At 41.2% G+C, this 17,328-nt stretch overlaps 2 protein-coding genes across 4 annotated transcripts; both read right to left on the reverse strand.

The window, feature by feature from the left end:
* Positions 1 to 490: 490 nt before the first annotated feature.
* On the reverse strand, positions 491 to 7,833 carry tlr5a (toll-like receptor 5a). 3 transcript variants are annotated; one of them, XM_020617011.1, is made up of 5 exons: positions 7,325 to 7,393; positions 5,814 to 5,873; positions 2,684 to 4,967; positions 2,319 to 2,407; positions 491 to 1,377 (listed from the first exon to the last, which is right to left on the reverse strand). In XM_020617011.1, the coding sequence occupies exons 1-5, from the start codon at positions 7,343 to 7,345 to the stop codon at positions 1,132 to 1,134; spliced, it is 2,700 nt and encodes an 899-aa protein (XP_020472667.1). In that variant the 5' UTR covers positions 7,346 to 7,393; the 3' UTR covers positions 491 to 1,131. The 3 variants fall into 3 exon arrangements, with proteins under 3 accessions (XP_020472667.1, XP_020472668.1, XP_020472669.1); XM_020617012.1 differs by lacking the exon at positions 7,325 to 7,393 and adding an exon at positions 7,753 to 7,833 and having other exon boundaries at positions 492 to 1,377; XM_020617013.1 differs by having other exon boundaries at positions 495 to 1,377; positions 2,684 to 2,786.
* Positions 7,834 to 9,273: 1,440 nt separating this feature from the next.
* Positions 9,274 to 15,980, reverse strand: thbd (thrombomodulin). Its single transcript, XM_020616984.1, has 3 exons — positions 14,295 to 15,980; positions 11,948 to 11,970; positions 9,274 to 11,816 (listed from the first exon to the last, which is right to left on the reverse strand). Exons 1-3 carry the CDS (start codon positions 15,875 to 15,877, stop codon positions 10,147 to 10,149), a joined length of 3,276 nt encoding a protein of 1,091 aa, XP_020472640.1. The 5' UTR covers positions 15,878 to 15,980; the 3' UTR covers positions 9,274 to 10,146.
* Between the last annotated feature and the right edge of the window lie 1,348 nt (positions 15,981 to 17,328).

A 17,328-nucleotide genomic window follows, 5' to 3' on the forward strand; every position in this document is an offset into this window, starting at 1 on the left:
GAGATATCATTTGTAGATGCTGCTGAGATGAAATAGTCACTATGTGTCACACCCAGAGCAATTATACACAGCCTTCATGTGGTGATCACTAAACTCTCACTAATTATCACTTGGGGTTTTCACTGATCGCTCAAGATGCACATGGGCAGCCAGTACAGAAACAGCTACCACACAGCATCTAGTGGTGAAAGGAGTATATACAATTCCAAAGGGCACCTCCATCATTTTCTCTTCCATGATTAGGCATCTGAACAGTCAGCCCCTGATTTTTCCTTTTGTGGTTGTATTTCTGGAATGTTTGTAATTAAATTTGAGGATTGGACTTTCTGATGGTGACAATTCTGATCAGGCAGAGAATTTTTGGAACCAAACCTTGAATACAAATTTTACAAGTGTTTTGTAGAAGTATAACATATTGAATAATTAATCATACCCCCAAAAATATATTCTTATATGATGTTATTGTTTCATGTAAACATTAAATACTCCCAATGCACATGAATGGACAAGATGCAAGGTGAACATTTATTTCTAAAAGGCTTCTTCAGTAATTAATAATAAACACTTGATTTGAAAAAACACTTTGTGGTAGGAGTGATACACTAGAAAAAAATTAACAGTTCTGCAAGCAAACCCCTCATGCATTATACAGATAATAAAATGTACAGCAGCTTCTAACACACTGACAAACCAAACTTTTTAGCATGCGCTATCAACACACCCATGTTCAGGCCTGTCTGGAGCTGCAGTTACACAACAGTGATAACAGACTTCCTCTCTTCCAACTTTCAAAACCGTGCAGTGGATTTGCTTCATCCTTCGAACAAAAGGCTGAACAGTGCTGCATTTGCACCAACATTTCACATTAGCGAGAACAGATCACCAGTAAATGTTTATCATTTACGCTTGACTAATTTGACAGTTACTGCTACTCTAAAAACACAATCATTTGTTTGAACCGTACATATCATTAGGTCATGGAGTGCTGTACAGTATACCATAACTTCTTCCTCACCCTGCTAAGGAGCCTGAGAACTACTGTATCATGCTGGTGACCTTTCAGCGGGTTGGAAGGTGCAATGAGAAGGTTTTCCCAGCTACAGAAGGGATTTTTGAACATACAGTCTGAATTCACATGGCAATTGCTCTGATGTCCTCTAGCTGGATGCCGTCATCACGTTGAGGTTGAATGTCAGGCTGCGCAGACTCAGGTTTGTCCCCTGCTAACCAATTGACCTTGGTGTCTTTGAGTATCTGTGAGATGAGTCGCTCATAAAACCAGTCTAGGTCCTGAGGGTCCTCTGGCCAGATGAGGTACTCTCTTCTCTTGACAAAATCTCTGAGTGCGTTGTACTTCATCAGCTGGTAGGGGGCCACCTTTGGATGTATGTCATCAGAATGGAGATTTAGGTCAGCAGTGAAGGTGACGAACTGATATGTCTCTGTTGTAATTCATGTAATAATTGCATACCACCATTTTTTGCAAAGTTAATATAAATCTGTATGAAGCCTGACACCTAGTGGTGAACATTAGGTAGGCTACTGAATGTCCACTGATCTTTGGTGCTCCTTGTTCTCTACAAAGTCCCCTGGCACAAAAGACCCACCAATAACAGATGGAACATTTGGTACCTGTTTTCACTCTTTACAAAACTTTGGGTTTGGTTACTTTAAAACACCCAGAATCAGTAATTTTATATTAACAAGAGCTCCTGACTACTTGTATGTAAAACTGGTGAAAAACCTGCAGAGAATTATCACCAAACTGCTGCTCCTCCAGGTCTACTGAGAGTTTTAGCATTCTTCAGCTCATTGTTTTGGCCTTCTGGCCCACAGATTTTGTTTTGTTTCCCTAACTATGTTCTGAGTGTTGTTTTTGGTAGTATAATGAATCACACGCACAGACTACAGACAATGGCCAACTGGCATGTACTTTCTGCACCTGCGTGAGAGAAATAACTCCCCCTACCAGCAGGTGGCGGTATCTGTATGCACCATTCAGACAGGGAAAGAGCACCTCTTGCTCAACACAGCTGCTGTTTATAGATTTTTCTAAACAAGAATATGTCTGATAAGAAGTTGTAAATGACACTGCCGTTCTCTGCCCCTGGTCTTTTGGTTGTGGTAGAAGAAAGGAAGCGGTGGAGGCGAAAAACAAGGAGAAATCAAACTAAATGTTTGAAATGGACACTACAGTTACAGGCTTAAAGGACTTTCTGTTCTTGACTAGTGCCAATGGTGTGGGACACATCGGGAAGACAAGCACCAACAGATGCTCACCAACTGTCAACTTGGTGTGTCTCTACCCTAATACACACCTTCCCTACCACCATCATAATCAAGACGTTTGTAAGCTCCTCTAACATCCGGCCCTGGGCCAAGGTGAACGCCTCCAAGCACCAGCCATCTAGAAAGAGACACATCTTGGTTAGTTTTGTTCACACTTTGATTTTTATAGTTCAATATTTGGGCAAATGGGTTTATTCAATTTGATGCTTAGAGTAAGGTGAGAAGACTGATGCTAAGCTGGTGTTTTAGCTTCATATTAAATGGACAGGTGTGAAAGTGCTATCAGTCTAATTATCAGGAAAGAGGATTAGTTAATTTCCTAAAATGATGAACTGTCCCTTGAAAAAAATGCCAAAAATTAAGCAGACATGGTGTAACAAAACTTGTACAGTACCTTTAAGAAACTCCTTGGAGATGATGCACACAGTCTTCCTGCTGCCCCAGATGGCATCTCTGATGTTTGAAAGATGATCCTCGCCTGGTAAGAAGTCTCTGGCCTCGAAACAACAGTGGAACATGTTCTTCTCTGAAAACTGGTTATCAAGCTTCTTCAGCAAAGCAGCCTCCACCCACCCATAGTCACTGTTGCTGAAGCAGAGGAAAGCATCATACTGCACCTCTTCCACAGGAGGTGGTGGCTTTGGGCCCTCGAGAACTCTGGCAGTGATTCTTTTGTAAACAAAGAATATGTACCCTCGAAGATGGGCGTAAACAATCCCACCGAGGATGAGAGTGATGAGGAAGAGGGCAGAAAAGATGAAGAGAGCAAACCTAAGATCCTGGATGGCCTTTTCATCATCTTCCTCACATGGTTCAAAATTTGTGAAGTAATCCAGCAGAGGAAGAGTATGAAGAGCAGCTGGAAACTCACAAGTGTACTCCTCTACTGGGCTCAAGAAGGTTACATTTGTCACATTTAGCCACACAAGGAAGCTCTCCAGATTGCAATCGCAGAGAAACCGATTTGCCCTCAGGCTGAGATTCCAGAGAGACAGAAAGGTTGCAGGATCTGGGGAGGCTAGGAAGTTGTTTGAGAGGTCGAGTATTTTCAGACTGACTGGAAAGACATTTGGCTGCAAATGCGTCAAGGCGTTAGATGAGAGGTCGATAAATATGATCGAACTGAGACCGCTGAAAATCCCTTGTGGGAGAGTCATGAGAGAATTTAAGCTTATAGTTAGACTGCGAAGATTGTTGAGATGATCAAAGAGGTCAAGGCATTTCCCCTGTGCCCAAATGATCTGCAAGGAAGTGTCATGAAGATCCAGCACTTGTATACTATTATTATAAGGTACTGTAACATCTGGACTGCACCACTTGATGAAGTTGCCACCGTAGTAGAAATATATGAGATGCTTGAAGCCATTCATTATGGAATAAACATCGTTCAAGTTAGTTAATCTGTTGTCTGTAACATCAACATAGATGCTATTCATACCCAGTTTATCAATGTCAATTACTGATTTCAACTTATTGTCATCCAAAAGGAGATATTGTAAGCTTGGTAAAGGTTCAGGAAAACCCAGGTCTCGCAGTGAATTTCCTGTTAGATATAACATTTGTAATTTGGGTAAATCACTGAAAGCTTTGTATCCTAATACACCAATGTGGTTGGAGGTCAAATCCAAAATCAGAAGGTTTGTCAGACCAGAGAATGTATGAGAATATATTTCTCCCAGGAGGTTGTACGACAGGTTGAGCAATAGTAAATGTCCCTGAAGGCCATCGAAGGCATTTCTGTTAATCTGATTGATTTTGTTTCTGGAAATGTCAATAATTGTCACATTATTAAGGGGTCTAAAAACAGCCTTCTGCAAAGCAAATATACAGTTGTTAGACAGATCTAAAGAATTAACTGCACTATTTGTGAGGCCTTCAAATGTGCTTTCATCTGGGTCGGGAAGGTTGGCATGTGAAAATCCTCTACCTAAATGTCCAGAGAATATAAGATGAGAAATCTGAGTGCCATCTATTAATTTGAAAAACTCTGTTGTTGTGTTCATGCTGAAACCATTAGTGGATAGGTCAAGGATTTCAAAGGTCATTCCTGTGAAAGGGTTCCTGCAGTTTTTCCCATCAAAATCTTTTTCAAACATTCGACTTAAGCTGTTGGATTCTAAGTTCAGGATCCTGAAGGTTTTCCCCCTGAAACCAATAAGGTCTTCTTCACATAATCTTTCAATCTGATTCAGTTTTAGGTTTAACTCTGTAAAATTTCTGAGTTTTGAAAAGAACAGTCCAGGTCGCAGATTCACTATTTTGTTTGCGAAGAGATTAAGTTTTTCTAAGGACAAAAGTGGTTCCAGATAGCTTTCTGACAGTATGGAGTCTGTCAAACTGCAATAAAGCAAAATGAGGTTCTGTAAATTGAACAGCCCTGCAAATGCCCTTGGCTCCAGCTGAAGACCAAGATTGTTGTCTAGAACCAACCGTGTCAGGTTTCTCTGCCTGAGGAAAGCATTGTTCCTTATGACCAAGTGCACTTTCTGTGCACCAAGATCTAGCTCTTGCAGCTGGTCATAGTCCCTGAGTGAGGTACTGTTGATCTCACTAATGTAGTTTTCCCTCAGGTAGAGGCTGGTGATGCTGGGAGGCAGAATAGGTACCCAGTAGTGTTGCTGAAAGTCACAGTAGGCTACACGGCCATTCAATATACATGATGGGTAGCATGTGGCTACCTGCAGGAAGGAAAGTTACATTACTTTTGTAAATTGAAAAATAATTACAATAGAATTTTTTTCAATGTAGATCTGCTTGTTCACTTTCTTGCAGAGAGTTAGATGAACAGACGGATCCACTTTAATGTCTGAACAGTGAATATGGAGCTGGAACCAGCAGCCAGTTACAGTAGCTTAGCTTAGCATAAAGACTCAAAACAAGGCAAAGAGCATTATTTACATGCTTCTTAATATACAGTAAATATGAAAACCAAAGTTTGCAACATATAACACATTTTCTAGTGAGTGTTTGAAGTGCTTATTGGAAACTGGAAACTATGGCTCATGTTTGTTTGCTTCTAAGTAGGTTTATTCCCTTCTTTTTTTTTCTAAATGCACATTTTTTCTTGTTCTCTTGTTCCTTCGCTGCCTTATGAAAGTACATTGCTGATGCACATTGAGAGCCACTGTACCAGAGTCAAATTCCACATGTTCAACACACCTGGCCAGTAAAGCTGATTCTGATTCTAATGGCGATTGTCTTTGTAGAGGAGGTGCAATAAAGTTGGACTTAAATGGAAAAATACTGTATATGTGAATATATTTTGTCAATCTGCTCCATATCAGCTTGAGTTTGTTAAATAAAATATTTTGAAAAAAAAAGATCTATGTTCATCTGACTCTGCAAGAAAGTGAATAAACATATTTTTGATTTTGAATAAGCACATTTCCCAAAATGTCTAGCTGTTTCTTTAATTCTTGTCAGGGAGGAATCTGAATCTCAGATTAGTCTTAGATTTCTTTAAACTTCATTTGTGAAAAACAAAATACAACTGATCTGTTTTGAGCTTGATGTTATACACATACCTGTAGATATAAACCAGTGAAAGCCAACTGAAGAGCCAGTGTCCACATACTGTCCTCGTCCTAACAAAATGTCCACAAAAAAAAAAAAGTAAAAGTTAGTGAAGGTTAGTTCCATTGGCCTGGCAATGCAAATATTAGTGAGGACAGGCAGGTATGTGAGCATTTATTGTAGGAAAGAGGGGAAACTGTCAGAATGTTTGCTTTTTCAGGTTCATGGTCCACTGGTGCAGCTTCAGTGTCACACTGCTCAGCACACAACCATTCGTCCCTGGTATTAGCTTTTGTAATAAAGCTCCATTTGAATGTGTTTGCCTTGAGATAATAACTGGAATGTGTCATAGTGTAGTGAATATTATTGCTGGTGCACCTGTCACACTACATGCTATTATATTAATGTTTGTGCCTTTTAATGTACTTCACCTTCTTATTCAATTCATCGTAAATATTTAAGCAAAGGGACATTAAATGATTAATTTTATATCTCGCATATTAAAGAGGCACCACTGATTTCACACATAAAGGCCAGTTTATGCCATACAGCCTGTTCAAACAAAAACCTAGTTTGTTTATTATGTGGCTCTGAAGGGACCATTCTATAAAAAATGAGAAAATAACCCTTGACAGATGCTGCCCTCTTTTGTTGCCTGTTGATGTCTCTCAGCCGAACATACAAGTTTTCTGTGAATAGGGTTACTTCTGCTAGTGGAACATACAGACTTTGAATATTCCCATAGAACACCAAACCCATGCTCACTATTAACACAAGGGACATTTCCAGCTTCCATGTTTTTCTCAAACTGTGCACTTTTTATACAGCACTTAATAAATATAGGCTATAGAATATAAAGGGATGAGCTCTGCAGGACAGTTACATTTCAGAATAGGCTTTTAATCACAGGGTCACCTGACATGGAAATAAAATTACAAACACAATTATATTCCTATTGAAAATATTAATAAATAGACAAAAGATTAATAAATAGATAAAATTATTAATAAGTTCCCTGATAAACTAGTGGTTAGGGCGCAGCTGTCACGGTTGCGTGAAGGGCATCCATAAAACACGTGCCGAAATGTCAACATGCAAAATGGAGTCAACATGCTGTGGCGACCCCTAACTGGACACAGATAAAAATATTAATAAAGTGACAATGTACTGCTATCTAATATAAAGGAACAAGCTCTTTGCAGAACAGCTGTTTACACATTTTAGAATAGGTTTGGGGCCAACAGGTCACATGGAAGTTAAGATATTTCTCTTGAAAAATATTAATAGATAGGTGACGTATTTAAATGCTGTTAATTGTGTAGCAGGCCTATTAACCAAAAAATGGAACCCGAAGCATCTGCACTTCACTCGAGTACAGATGAGGCAAATATTGTATTTTTGACTCTGCAACATTTATTTGATAAATTTAGCTACTCGTTACTTTTCAAAACCAGATCGATACATCAAATAATCAAAAGATATTATTGATCCCTGCTTTTAGTTAATTAAATCATCCGAGTACCTCTTTGACCCAAATCAGCATGTAGGCTTGTTGACAAACAGCCTATACAGTTAATTTGCAGACGGTCCCTAACTCGGTGTGGTCCAGACTCAGAGGTCCACGCAGAGACACCGGGGATGGCTCGGTGCTGTCCCGGTGCTCTTTGGAACCGAGTGCCCCTTTTTTTTCTTCTAATGTTCGCGCTTAGGTTTTTGAGTAGGTCACTTAATTTTCGGGTGTATTTGTGAAAGGGCAGACTAACTGATTTCACGGCACCATGGACAGTTTGAACAGGATTAGTGGAGTCGAAAACAACATACACAGCCGGAACCTTTTTACCGAGCTCCATGAAAGTGTCGAAGAAGCGGACACAGTGAACGACACGGTGCCGAGGCCACACCCTCGACAGGCTACAAAGTTTACGTTGACGCTAATGTGGAAAACCTTACCTGTGCTGGTCAAGCTGAGGAAACGTGGACGGTGTGGAGTCGGTGAAACGCCTCCTCCCGCAGACCTGCCCCGTCGAACCCACTCCCTGAAACCGCCTCTGACAAATCTCTGCTGTGTGAGGCCTGAACACGATCGGCTGGCGAGGTTCTGTCGGTCTTACAAAACGCTGGAATGTCGCAATTTCCCAAAATACAAATCTTCTTCTCCTTTGTGGACAGAGGGCTCGGTGGTCACCCCGTGGCGACATTACCTTTTCACTCCCTGCTGTAACTAGAGGCTATTACATGTCACTTTATTACAGCCATAACTAGGATGCATCCAATTTGAAGCACCTTTTTACAACCCAGTGACACTTTACATGGCAAATACAATCACATCTGGTACTAAACTGCTACTAGTAGTGGTGGAGGAAAGTATTCACATCCAAGTAAAAGCAGTAATATCACAAAATAGTCCTGTATTCACAATGACAAGCACAAACGTAGGCTACTGACAACAAAATGTACTTAGAATATGAAAAGTAATTGTACTCATCATACTGAAAGCCCCCCTGTCAGTGTTGTATTATTATTTTATAGTCACCGTGAAGCTTATTTTAACTAGTTTTTATACTTACAGACTATAATATACAGTATAACAATACACCATTATAAACGTATGATTTTTACATAAATCATTATAATAGCTGTCAAATAAACGGGGAGCAAAAACAGAGTATTGGCATCTAAACTGTAGAGTTGGCTATAAAGCAGCATGGGATGCAAATGCTCAACAAATATCTGAATTATATATTATTAAGTATTGTGCATGACTTAGTTACACTTCATACTAGTAGCAGCAGAAGTACGGTACAAACAAATATGACTATTACTGCTCCGACTGTTACCGGGGCTGCTGTTATTAGAAATGCAACCAGTGGTGGGAAATAACTGAGTATGTTCTACTACAGACAGTAAATGCTGTATTTCTTTCTATACTGCATTTATTTGAGATACCCCCCATGATAATATAAATATGTGTATTATTGTTTGTTTTTCTTTCTTATTGATTATGTCATGACCCCTCAGATTTTACTCGTCGACCCATCAGTATTGCCACGGTGACCAGCTGTAACAGCAAAAGGCTTGATGCACCGGTAGTAATAATATTCCAGTGCTGTTTATAAAAATGTGTCAATCAAATTGGGTATTTTATTGCAGAATCAGTGCTTTACTTAGGTACATTTCAGTACATTTTGTGGTTAATATGTATTTATTTTAAAGTAATTTGTTGTCAGTATAGTAGAAAGTATAAGTTCTTTTTCTCGAGCACTGTAATTAAGTGTAAATGTGAGGTACCTGCACTTTATTTCAGTGTTACCATTTTACTTCATGCTGGGACTTCACTACAACCACAATATTGTACTTTTCATGCCACTACATTAATTTGATAGCTTTAGTTACTTTACAAAATCAGATTATTATTACAAAATACAGTATAAGACCTTACTGATCCCAGCATGTAAAGTACTTTATATGGTAGTTACCAGCTGCAGCACTAAAGTGATCAACACAATAAAACACCAGTGATTATAATCCTACATCACAACATCCATTTTCCATAATACTTTTGGTAATTGAAGTATATTTTGATTCTAACTCCACTGTCTGCTTTAATAGTAAATGTAAAATACTTCAGACACTTGGTTTTCCTGTGGCACCTTGTCTTATAAAATAGAGAGAAGTGGGAAATAAAAAAAGAAAAATAACTCAATTTAATTATGGAAGATTTATGCTTTATTTATAATTGACATGTCGCTTGTTGTTTATCCTGTCCAGACTGTTGAGTGCATCAACATTTAGCCTTGCCATGCTGTGGTTTATGTGTACTACATGTAGTGCGTGGTGAAGACAAGACTGTGGTTGAGTACTGTCAGGGGCTGTGTGCATCCGACTGCGTGTCTGCACGGACGACCTGTAATTCCCAGTCCCTCCACATGGGGGCGCAGTCAGCAACAACTGCTGACAGCAAAGACAAAAAGGAGCCTTTTCCTTCATTCACGTTTTAATATAATTTAACAATGTTCTAGCGCAAACTTTTACAAAACAAAGTTTTTTGTCTTTCTTACAGATTCCGTCTTTTGAGAGCTGAATTGTAGCTAATACCAACCACTCAAGGATGTAAATGTCCTTCACCAAACAAAACCTTAGTTGTTTTTTATAGTCCTGCTGTCTTGTGAGTTCATAATGACCTCATCTCCTATGATGTCACCACCTTCCTCTCCGCCTTATTGTTTTGCTGTGAATCCTCCAAAACCTGTCCGGAACCGTGTCTGTAGTTACTCTGTACAGTACTTTGGCATGTCGTGCTTTGCTGTCTCTCTCTCTATGGATGATTTCCTTTCTCTCTTTCTCTTAGTGAGCGTCACTCGCCACTTGCTCTAAACCGTGAGACTCGTACCCCACAGATTTGAGCGCACCACTGCTCTTCATCTTCCCTCTGTGGTTAAAGATGTAATAAACCAGAAAAACCACCAGCAAAATAAAAAAGACAGTAAACACTATTATCCCAACCAGAGCACCCACTGTCATGCTCGGGGTCGGCCTTGTCGGATCAGGATGTGGCAAGACTGTTGTTATGGGGATGCATGGAGTTGTGGAGCCCCCCAACTCTCCATCTGTGTGCGTTTCATCCTTTACGCACTTCCACTGCCCAACTAGTGTATATCCTGGACGGCATGTGCACACATAGCTACCAAATGTGTTTTTACACTGTTGATCACAATAATTGCCCCCACACTCGTCAATGTCTATGCAAACCATACCGTCGTCTCTTTCATCTGATATATAACCATCAGGGCAGTAGCACACTTCGTCATCATTCGGGTCGCACTCCGCGGCGCATTCCTGTTTTCCGCAGTAAAGCACACACTTACTCGGTGACTCTGGATCTACTTTATATCCAGAATAACACGAGCATTTGTAGCTACCAGGAGTGTTTATGCACATGTGCTCACACGGAGCGGACATGCACTCGTCCTCATCGATGCACTGGCTGCCTGACATCTGGTACCCATCTTTACAGACGCACGCAAAGCTGCCTAAGGTGTTGACGCACATCCAGTTCTTCTCTGGACACTGCCGCTTGTCCGTGCAGTCGTCTATGTCGATGCACGACCTGCCGTCCTCCGCCAGTTTGAAGCCCCGGTCACACATGCATGCGTAGGATTCTTCGTTGTGGTAGCAGGCGTACTCGCAGCGCAGGGCCAGGCACGGGTCCTCTGTGGCCAATTCACAGGTGACTTTATTTATAAGGTTGACGGTTAGTCCCGGCTGGCAGTAGCAGGAGGGGACTTGTTTGGGGTTCACTGTGCATTTGTAATCACACCCACCTTGTAAAATCTCGCAGCTCCAGGGCCCCTGCAGCCATTGTCCAGAGTCGCAGACGTATTTATTCTGAGCTGGCATCTGGATAGCGATACTTCCAGGGGGCAACGACAGCACATCGTCGCCCCCAAACCCCAGTGGGGTTTTGTAAGTGAAAGACGTGCCTTCTGTAATCGCTAGACTCTTGCAGGGGTCAGTGAAGCTGTGCTCGCAGAGAAACCCGGCCGCCTGTTCGCTGCATGGCTCCTGGATCCATTTAAACTCACTCTGCTGGGAAACTGAGATGCAGCGATGAGAAGAGCAGCTGCTGTTAAAACTTGGCGCCCAGTTGGAGAAGTCACTCTCACTGTCCTTGGTTACCCACTGGAAGCCTTTCAGCTCTGAAGTGGCGTCAGGACAGCCGGTCGGCAGATGTAAACCGATCCAGAACCGCCCTGTAACGTTTCCCAGCAAGATAAAAAGAATATCATGCGATACAGTGGAGCGCACTGTCATTAAGTGACCACCTCGATCTCTACATTGATTCCCGGCGGTTGTGAAGTCACTGGGATCTTGGAACACTGTGTAACACTGGTTCTCGAGGCAGTATCCGTTATTCGGTTCCATCCGGCCGTCTCTCCCCATCAGGAAAACCAACACCACAACATACAGCCTCAGAACCTCCTCCATTTTGAACCTCGGTTGTGTCCGTTTAAGTTCTCATGCGTTCCAGCAGTCTGCAGGCTTGCTTGTGTGATAAACGGTTTAGTTCGCATTTATAACTTTCCAACTCCATAATTTCCCGGCAGAGGAAGGAAGTCGCTATTAATCAGCCTGCTGTGCGGCTCACTGTCTCTCGACAAACTTTCTCCTCTGTATAACGGACCACATCCCAAATTACGCACGACTTTTACGCACATACGCACCGAGGCCACGCGCAAGGGGCAACTACTGTACCCACCGCCCCTTTGTGCAGTAGCCCCTCCCAGCTACACTCCAACACAAAAAGTCAGGCTGTATTTGTGGTCGTGGTTAGTCTTTACATCCAGTCTTACTTGAAAAGAGTGGACAGTTTTTGACGGGTGACATAATTACACTTTGCTGCACATTTTCTCTTGTTTTAGGCATTTCTGTACACGAGCATAACTATGTTTGCAAACGACAGGATAAGGAAGAGGATAACACAATGAATCAATGGGTCAACTGAGACAAGAAATCAGCACTGAAATGCAGAATGTTTTGCTTGTTTTCAGAAAAGAGCATGTGAGTGTTTTGAGTATTTTAGGAGTATTTGTTTCCATTGGTAAAGACCAATATTTTCTATTACACTGAGTCCACTCCCTTATTGCAGCAGCCAACTCTAGGACTACAATGTACAGTATATAGTACAAAGAAACAAGGGACAGAAAGGGGTGGGAGTCTGAAGTTAGTTCTACTACCATAAGCCTTATTTCTTTACAAACCAGTGAAAGTGTTCCGTTTCTGCCCCAGTTGCTCTTCTGGCACCTCACCACACTGTGGTTCTCACACTTCCAGTCCAAGTCCCACTGTCTCTATAATGTTGCTTATTCAAACATTGCACTCAAATTACTGTGATTGGAGTCAGTTAAATGCTTACAGCAGCATATAGTAATATAAATGCAAAGTGAAAGGAGCTTTTCCTGAAGTTCACAGCGACTCTGCAGTTCAACTATGGAAAAGGAACAGAAAAGCAATTTAATCAACAACATCATGCAGAGAAACACAAACAAATAATGGAAAACAATCAGAACCCAACCCTCTCTCCAACTTTTATTCTTTTCACGTAAAGTGTAGTGACATTTTCAATAACAAAAAAATCCAACTCTACAACAAGTGTGAGGTTGCTATAAGCCTGTTATACAGACGGAGTGGCCGGGCATATCAGAAGAAGTACACATGTGTTTCCATTATATAAGTAGTTATATCAGCACAATTTTACATTCATGTTAATCTCTGAAGACCAGTCTTTACAGTAAAGTCAGTAGCATTTAACCTCATGTTAATGCCAGTGGTAGTGACGGAGTGTACAGTCAGTACACATCTCAGCATTATCTGTGGTAACAGGAGACTTTTTCATCAGTTTACTATGAGTGCATCAGTCTCATACTGTATAATGCGTTTTTGGCCTGTAAAATGAGTTTGCACAGATCACGCTACAACAGTTTAACTTTCAGTTAAACCTGTGTGAGAAATTTGGGATTTTCTCTCAAGTATCAATTTCAGAGAAATCATTAGTCGGCCAATGTGCTCTGCATTTTAACCATTTAAAACAAGCCTTGCAGTTATATCACTTATTTTAAAGAAGAGCGTGTGGACAAACTTGTGAGTAAAAATGCTCCTGGGTTGTTGCTGTTTTAATAAAGGCCTCAACACACGCCGCCACGCATGCGTCGAAAACAGCCGCTAACATCCTAAAAGAAACAACAGTCAGCTTCAAAACTACATTTTGAGTGAACATCAGTCACAGTCAAACATTGTGTCCATGTATCCAACAAAAAAAACAACAAATAAAGAGAACTACCAACTACTACTAAGAGTTTAAAGTAATTTTTTAAAAATCAAATGATAGAAACGATTTAACACATAGTTCACACATAAAACATGTATTACAACCAATATGTAGAATATAACATTATGTCAAGCAAAGACCAAGGCACATTTAGTTTTCCTACATAAAGAATGAGTCCATTGGTGTCTTGTCTAATTAGACAGCAGCAAAGTGAGATGAAACAAAACTGGTTCTTTTATGAGAGAATCGGACAATAACAGAAACAGGGTTCCTATTGCTGCATTGGTAACACTTTTGAAGAGGTTGCAGTATAATTAGAAAATAAATGACTATACAACATTTTAGTACCATAACTATTGGATGTAACAGCATCTTAATTTGTTATACTTTACTCCAAAAATTGGCCTGGTTGAGAAGGAAAAGTCAACTTTTTTCATCTTAGCAACAAAATGCTCTAGTAAATAGTAATGGGCAAATATGCCCCATCTCCATCTAGAGATCTATTAAATACACACACACACACATACACACAGCACATTCGGCTTTCAGAGGTAAACTGTTTCCTATTAACACTATGGAGAAGTTCCATAAATTTGCAGACTGTGGGGAAAGGAAACGATGTATGATATATGAGAGAATGGTTGAATGTCTTCACTGGTGCCATTACTGTCTCTGCAAGTCACTTTTAAACTGTTTGTCGAAGGATAACCTCTTATATGTATCTGTGGTCACCTGCTGCAGATAGAAAATATCCATATCTGGATGTTTGAAGGAGGAGAGATCAAATCTGCCGCAACGTTTAACCATGTTTCGGACCAGGACACAGACCAGGGCTGCACACAGGAGCAGGAACACAGTGATGCCCAACACGCTGCCGGCCTTGATATAAGAGGGCACTGCAGGTGGGTGAGCGGGGGCAGGTTTGGGGTGTGAAGGAGCTGAGCTTGATCCATCCTTCACATCATCTGGTACACACTCGTAGTCGTTTTGCAGCTTGAAACCCTCGTCACACAAACACTTAAACCCACCAAAAAGGTTTTCACACTTGTGTTCACACTGCGTCTCAAGCTCACATTCATTTATGTCAGTGCAAAAGGCTGTGCCGTTCCTTATGTCTACGATGTAGCCATCAGGGCAGTAGCACTGCTGCATGTCCTTCTTCTCCAGCTCGGGGTCTGGGATGCATTTAGCCAGACAGTCTCTCTCGGGACAGTATAGCTCACACTTGGTGGGATCTTTGGCTGACACCCTGTGGCCTTCCCGACAGTAACACCTGTAAACTCCACTAGGGTTATCACACATGTGCTCACACATTTCACAGATTGAAACGTCCACACACTCTCCACCCTCTTCAACGAAGCCATCTTTGCACTTGCACTCAGCCTTTCCCTGTATGATCTCACACTCCTCACCCTCACCTGTGCACAGGTCCTCCTCTTCGCACTCATTCACTTCCACGCAGCTCTTCTGGTCAGCCGCCAGCCTGTAGCCTGTATTGCACTTGCACACGTAGGAGTTGCCCTCCTGTTGGCACTCCTGCTCGCAGTCGGCGCACGGGTCTTTGGTGCAGGTGATGTTGTTGGGATGGAGAGTCTGTTTTGCGGGACAGATGCAGGTGCTTGTTGTTGTAGAAGTACAGGCGTGCTCACAGCCGCCTTGCATCACCTCACAGCTCCAGGGAGCTGGCATCCAGGTGTTCATGTAACACACATGTTTGGAGTCCAGATATTCAGCGCCAACCTTTTCCGTTACAGCAATGGTTCCTGGTGGAAAGGTTTCAGAATCGCTCACCTCGAAACCCATAACCGTGTTAAACCTCACTTGTGCACCTCCAACTGCAGGTAAGCGGTCGCAGGGCTCACCTAATGGATATTGACACAGAAATCCATCCAGTTTGTCACTGCACCGCTTCCACAGCAGCGTGGGGCTGCCTCCCGTCGTCAGGGAGATGGAGGGACAGTTTTGCAGACCTGCCGCAGCTTCTTCTACCGTCCCGTTGTTGCTGTTCAGCCAGTAACTACCCCCGAGCCCGCTTAACAATCTGGTTAATGTCTTCTCAGCGTCTTCCACGGTGAACACAAATAACTCTCCGTCACTGCAGCTTTTCTGCGCGCCTGGAAAGTCTTTGGACACTTTGAAAACCGCAAAACACTGATTCCCGGCGCAATGTCCGTTCTGAGAGAGGACCATTTCCTCCAGTCCGCAGAGAAAAAGCACACAAACAAGCAGCACTTGTGTTGTAGGAATCATGATGCCGATGTTAGAAAAGCTGCAGATTGAATAAACCTCAAAGGTGATATGGCGACTGAAAGCTGAACATAGCCTGCATTTATAAAAGTCCCCAGCGGTTTTTTTTTTTTAAGAGGAAGGAAGTTTCGTCCTGGCCAGTGGTCTAAGCCCCGGTCTGTTTGCTCAACCCACACGCTGTCCAAAAGGCTTATCTCAAGAGACTGGCCCATCAAAAAATACATTTCTACAGCGCTTACGGGCACATGGACGTTTAGTCAGATAAGAAATGAACACACACTCACCATCTTTTCCCATAAGTGACTGTTCTCCTTGTCAATTTAGATGATCAAATTAAAAAAACGAGTCTCACATGAAAAGAAATCTATGAAAACGGGAATATTTTCAACAAATACATTATTGTAAAATGCACCATAATGACACCGTTTGACATTTAAAATAACCCCTTTTAAAAAGCTAAGAATCTTTTCTCTAGACAAAATTCCATGAACCCAGTTTGGCATCAATTCATTATTTAGTTGATTGGGTGCTGGCAGCTATGGAAGGTTCTCAGCAGTTCAGTAAAGTCAGTTATTAAAGTCAACTTCCTCTTGAAGCATGAAGGAAAAAGATGATGGATGACATTTTGCATACACATTAAAAAGGAAAATTGATTTAAGGATGGCCCAGATGACTTTGCTGAATGTGAAAGTGGTCGCTCAGAATGACAAAACCACAGAACATTATGTAGCTGCCCTCAGCTAAACGCAGCCTTTTAGAATCTTTTAGTTCATTGTTTTGGTATAAACTTTACTGGTTTAGTTCAATCTCACTGCACCCTTTAGCTTTATAAACCTACTGTATGCAAGAGTCCTGCATCAGGTTGGGTATCAACAGAAACCCACAAAAATGATGTGTAACAAAGTTTACAAAGAGGAAGACTTAGATGAAGCATATGAGCAATTTTTAAATATATTTAAGAAAGTATATGACAGGAACTGTCCTCATAAGCAGTATAAAAACAAGATGAATTACAGTGGGAAACCGTGGATGAGTAAGGGATTACAGAATGCATGTAAAAAGAAGAATGTGTTATATAAGGAATTCATAAAGGACAGATCAAAGAAGGTGGAAGAAAAATATAAGTCATATAAGAACAAATTAATTGAGATTTTGAGGAGATGTAAGAAACTATATTACTCTAAAATATTAGAGGATAATAAAAATAACATGAGAGGTACTTGGAATATATTAAATAAACTGATTAGAAACAGTACCAGCATGAGTAACTACCCTTAATATTTTATGGATAATGACACACCGGTCAATAGATTTGAGGATGTAGTTGATAAGTTTAATAGGTTCTTTGTGAATGTTGGTCCTGGTTTAGCAAGAAGCATTTGTACAGATGATACATCCGTCACTATAAATAACAATACAATTGAAAGGAATATGTGTTCTATGTTTCTGAAGCC

Source organism: Monopterus albus, unplaced genomic scaffold, assembly GCF_001952655.1.
Source record: "Monopterus albus unplaced genomic scaffold, M_albus_1.0 scaffold182.1, whole genome shotgun sequence".
Lineage (NCBI taxonomy): Eukaryota > Metazoa > Chordata > Actinopteri > Synbranchiformes > Synbranchidae > Monopterus > Monopterus albus.

Bases quoted from the DNA above. Each gene is read 5' to 3' on its own strand.
- thbd (XM_020616984.1), bottom strand. From the start codon at position 15,877: ATGATTCCTACAACACAAGTGCTGCTTGTTTGTGTGCTTTTTCTCTGC. The intron at 11,971-14,294 runs GTAATGGCACCA...TCCGTTATACAG, and splicing joins AAAAGTGACTTGCAGAGACA to AGGAGAAAGTTTGTCGAGAG. The intron at 11,817-11,947 runs GTGAGCCGCACA...GGAACGCATGAG, and splicing joins AGAAAGTTTGTCGAGAGACA to AACTTAAACGGACACAACCG.
- tlr5a (XM_020617011.1), bottom strand. From the start codon at position 7,345: ATGCTGATTTGGGTCAAAGAG. The intron at 5,874-7,324 runs GTACTCGGATGA...ACATTTTGTTAG, and splicing joins TGCTGATTTGGGTCAAAGAG to GACGAGGACAGTATGTGGAC. The intron at 2,408-2,683 runs GTACTGTACAAG...GTCTCTTTCTAG, and splicing joins CTCCAAGGAGTTTCTTAAAG to ATGGCTGGTGCTTGGAGGCG.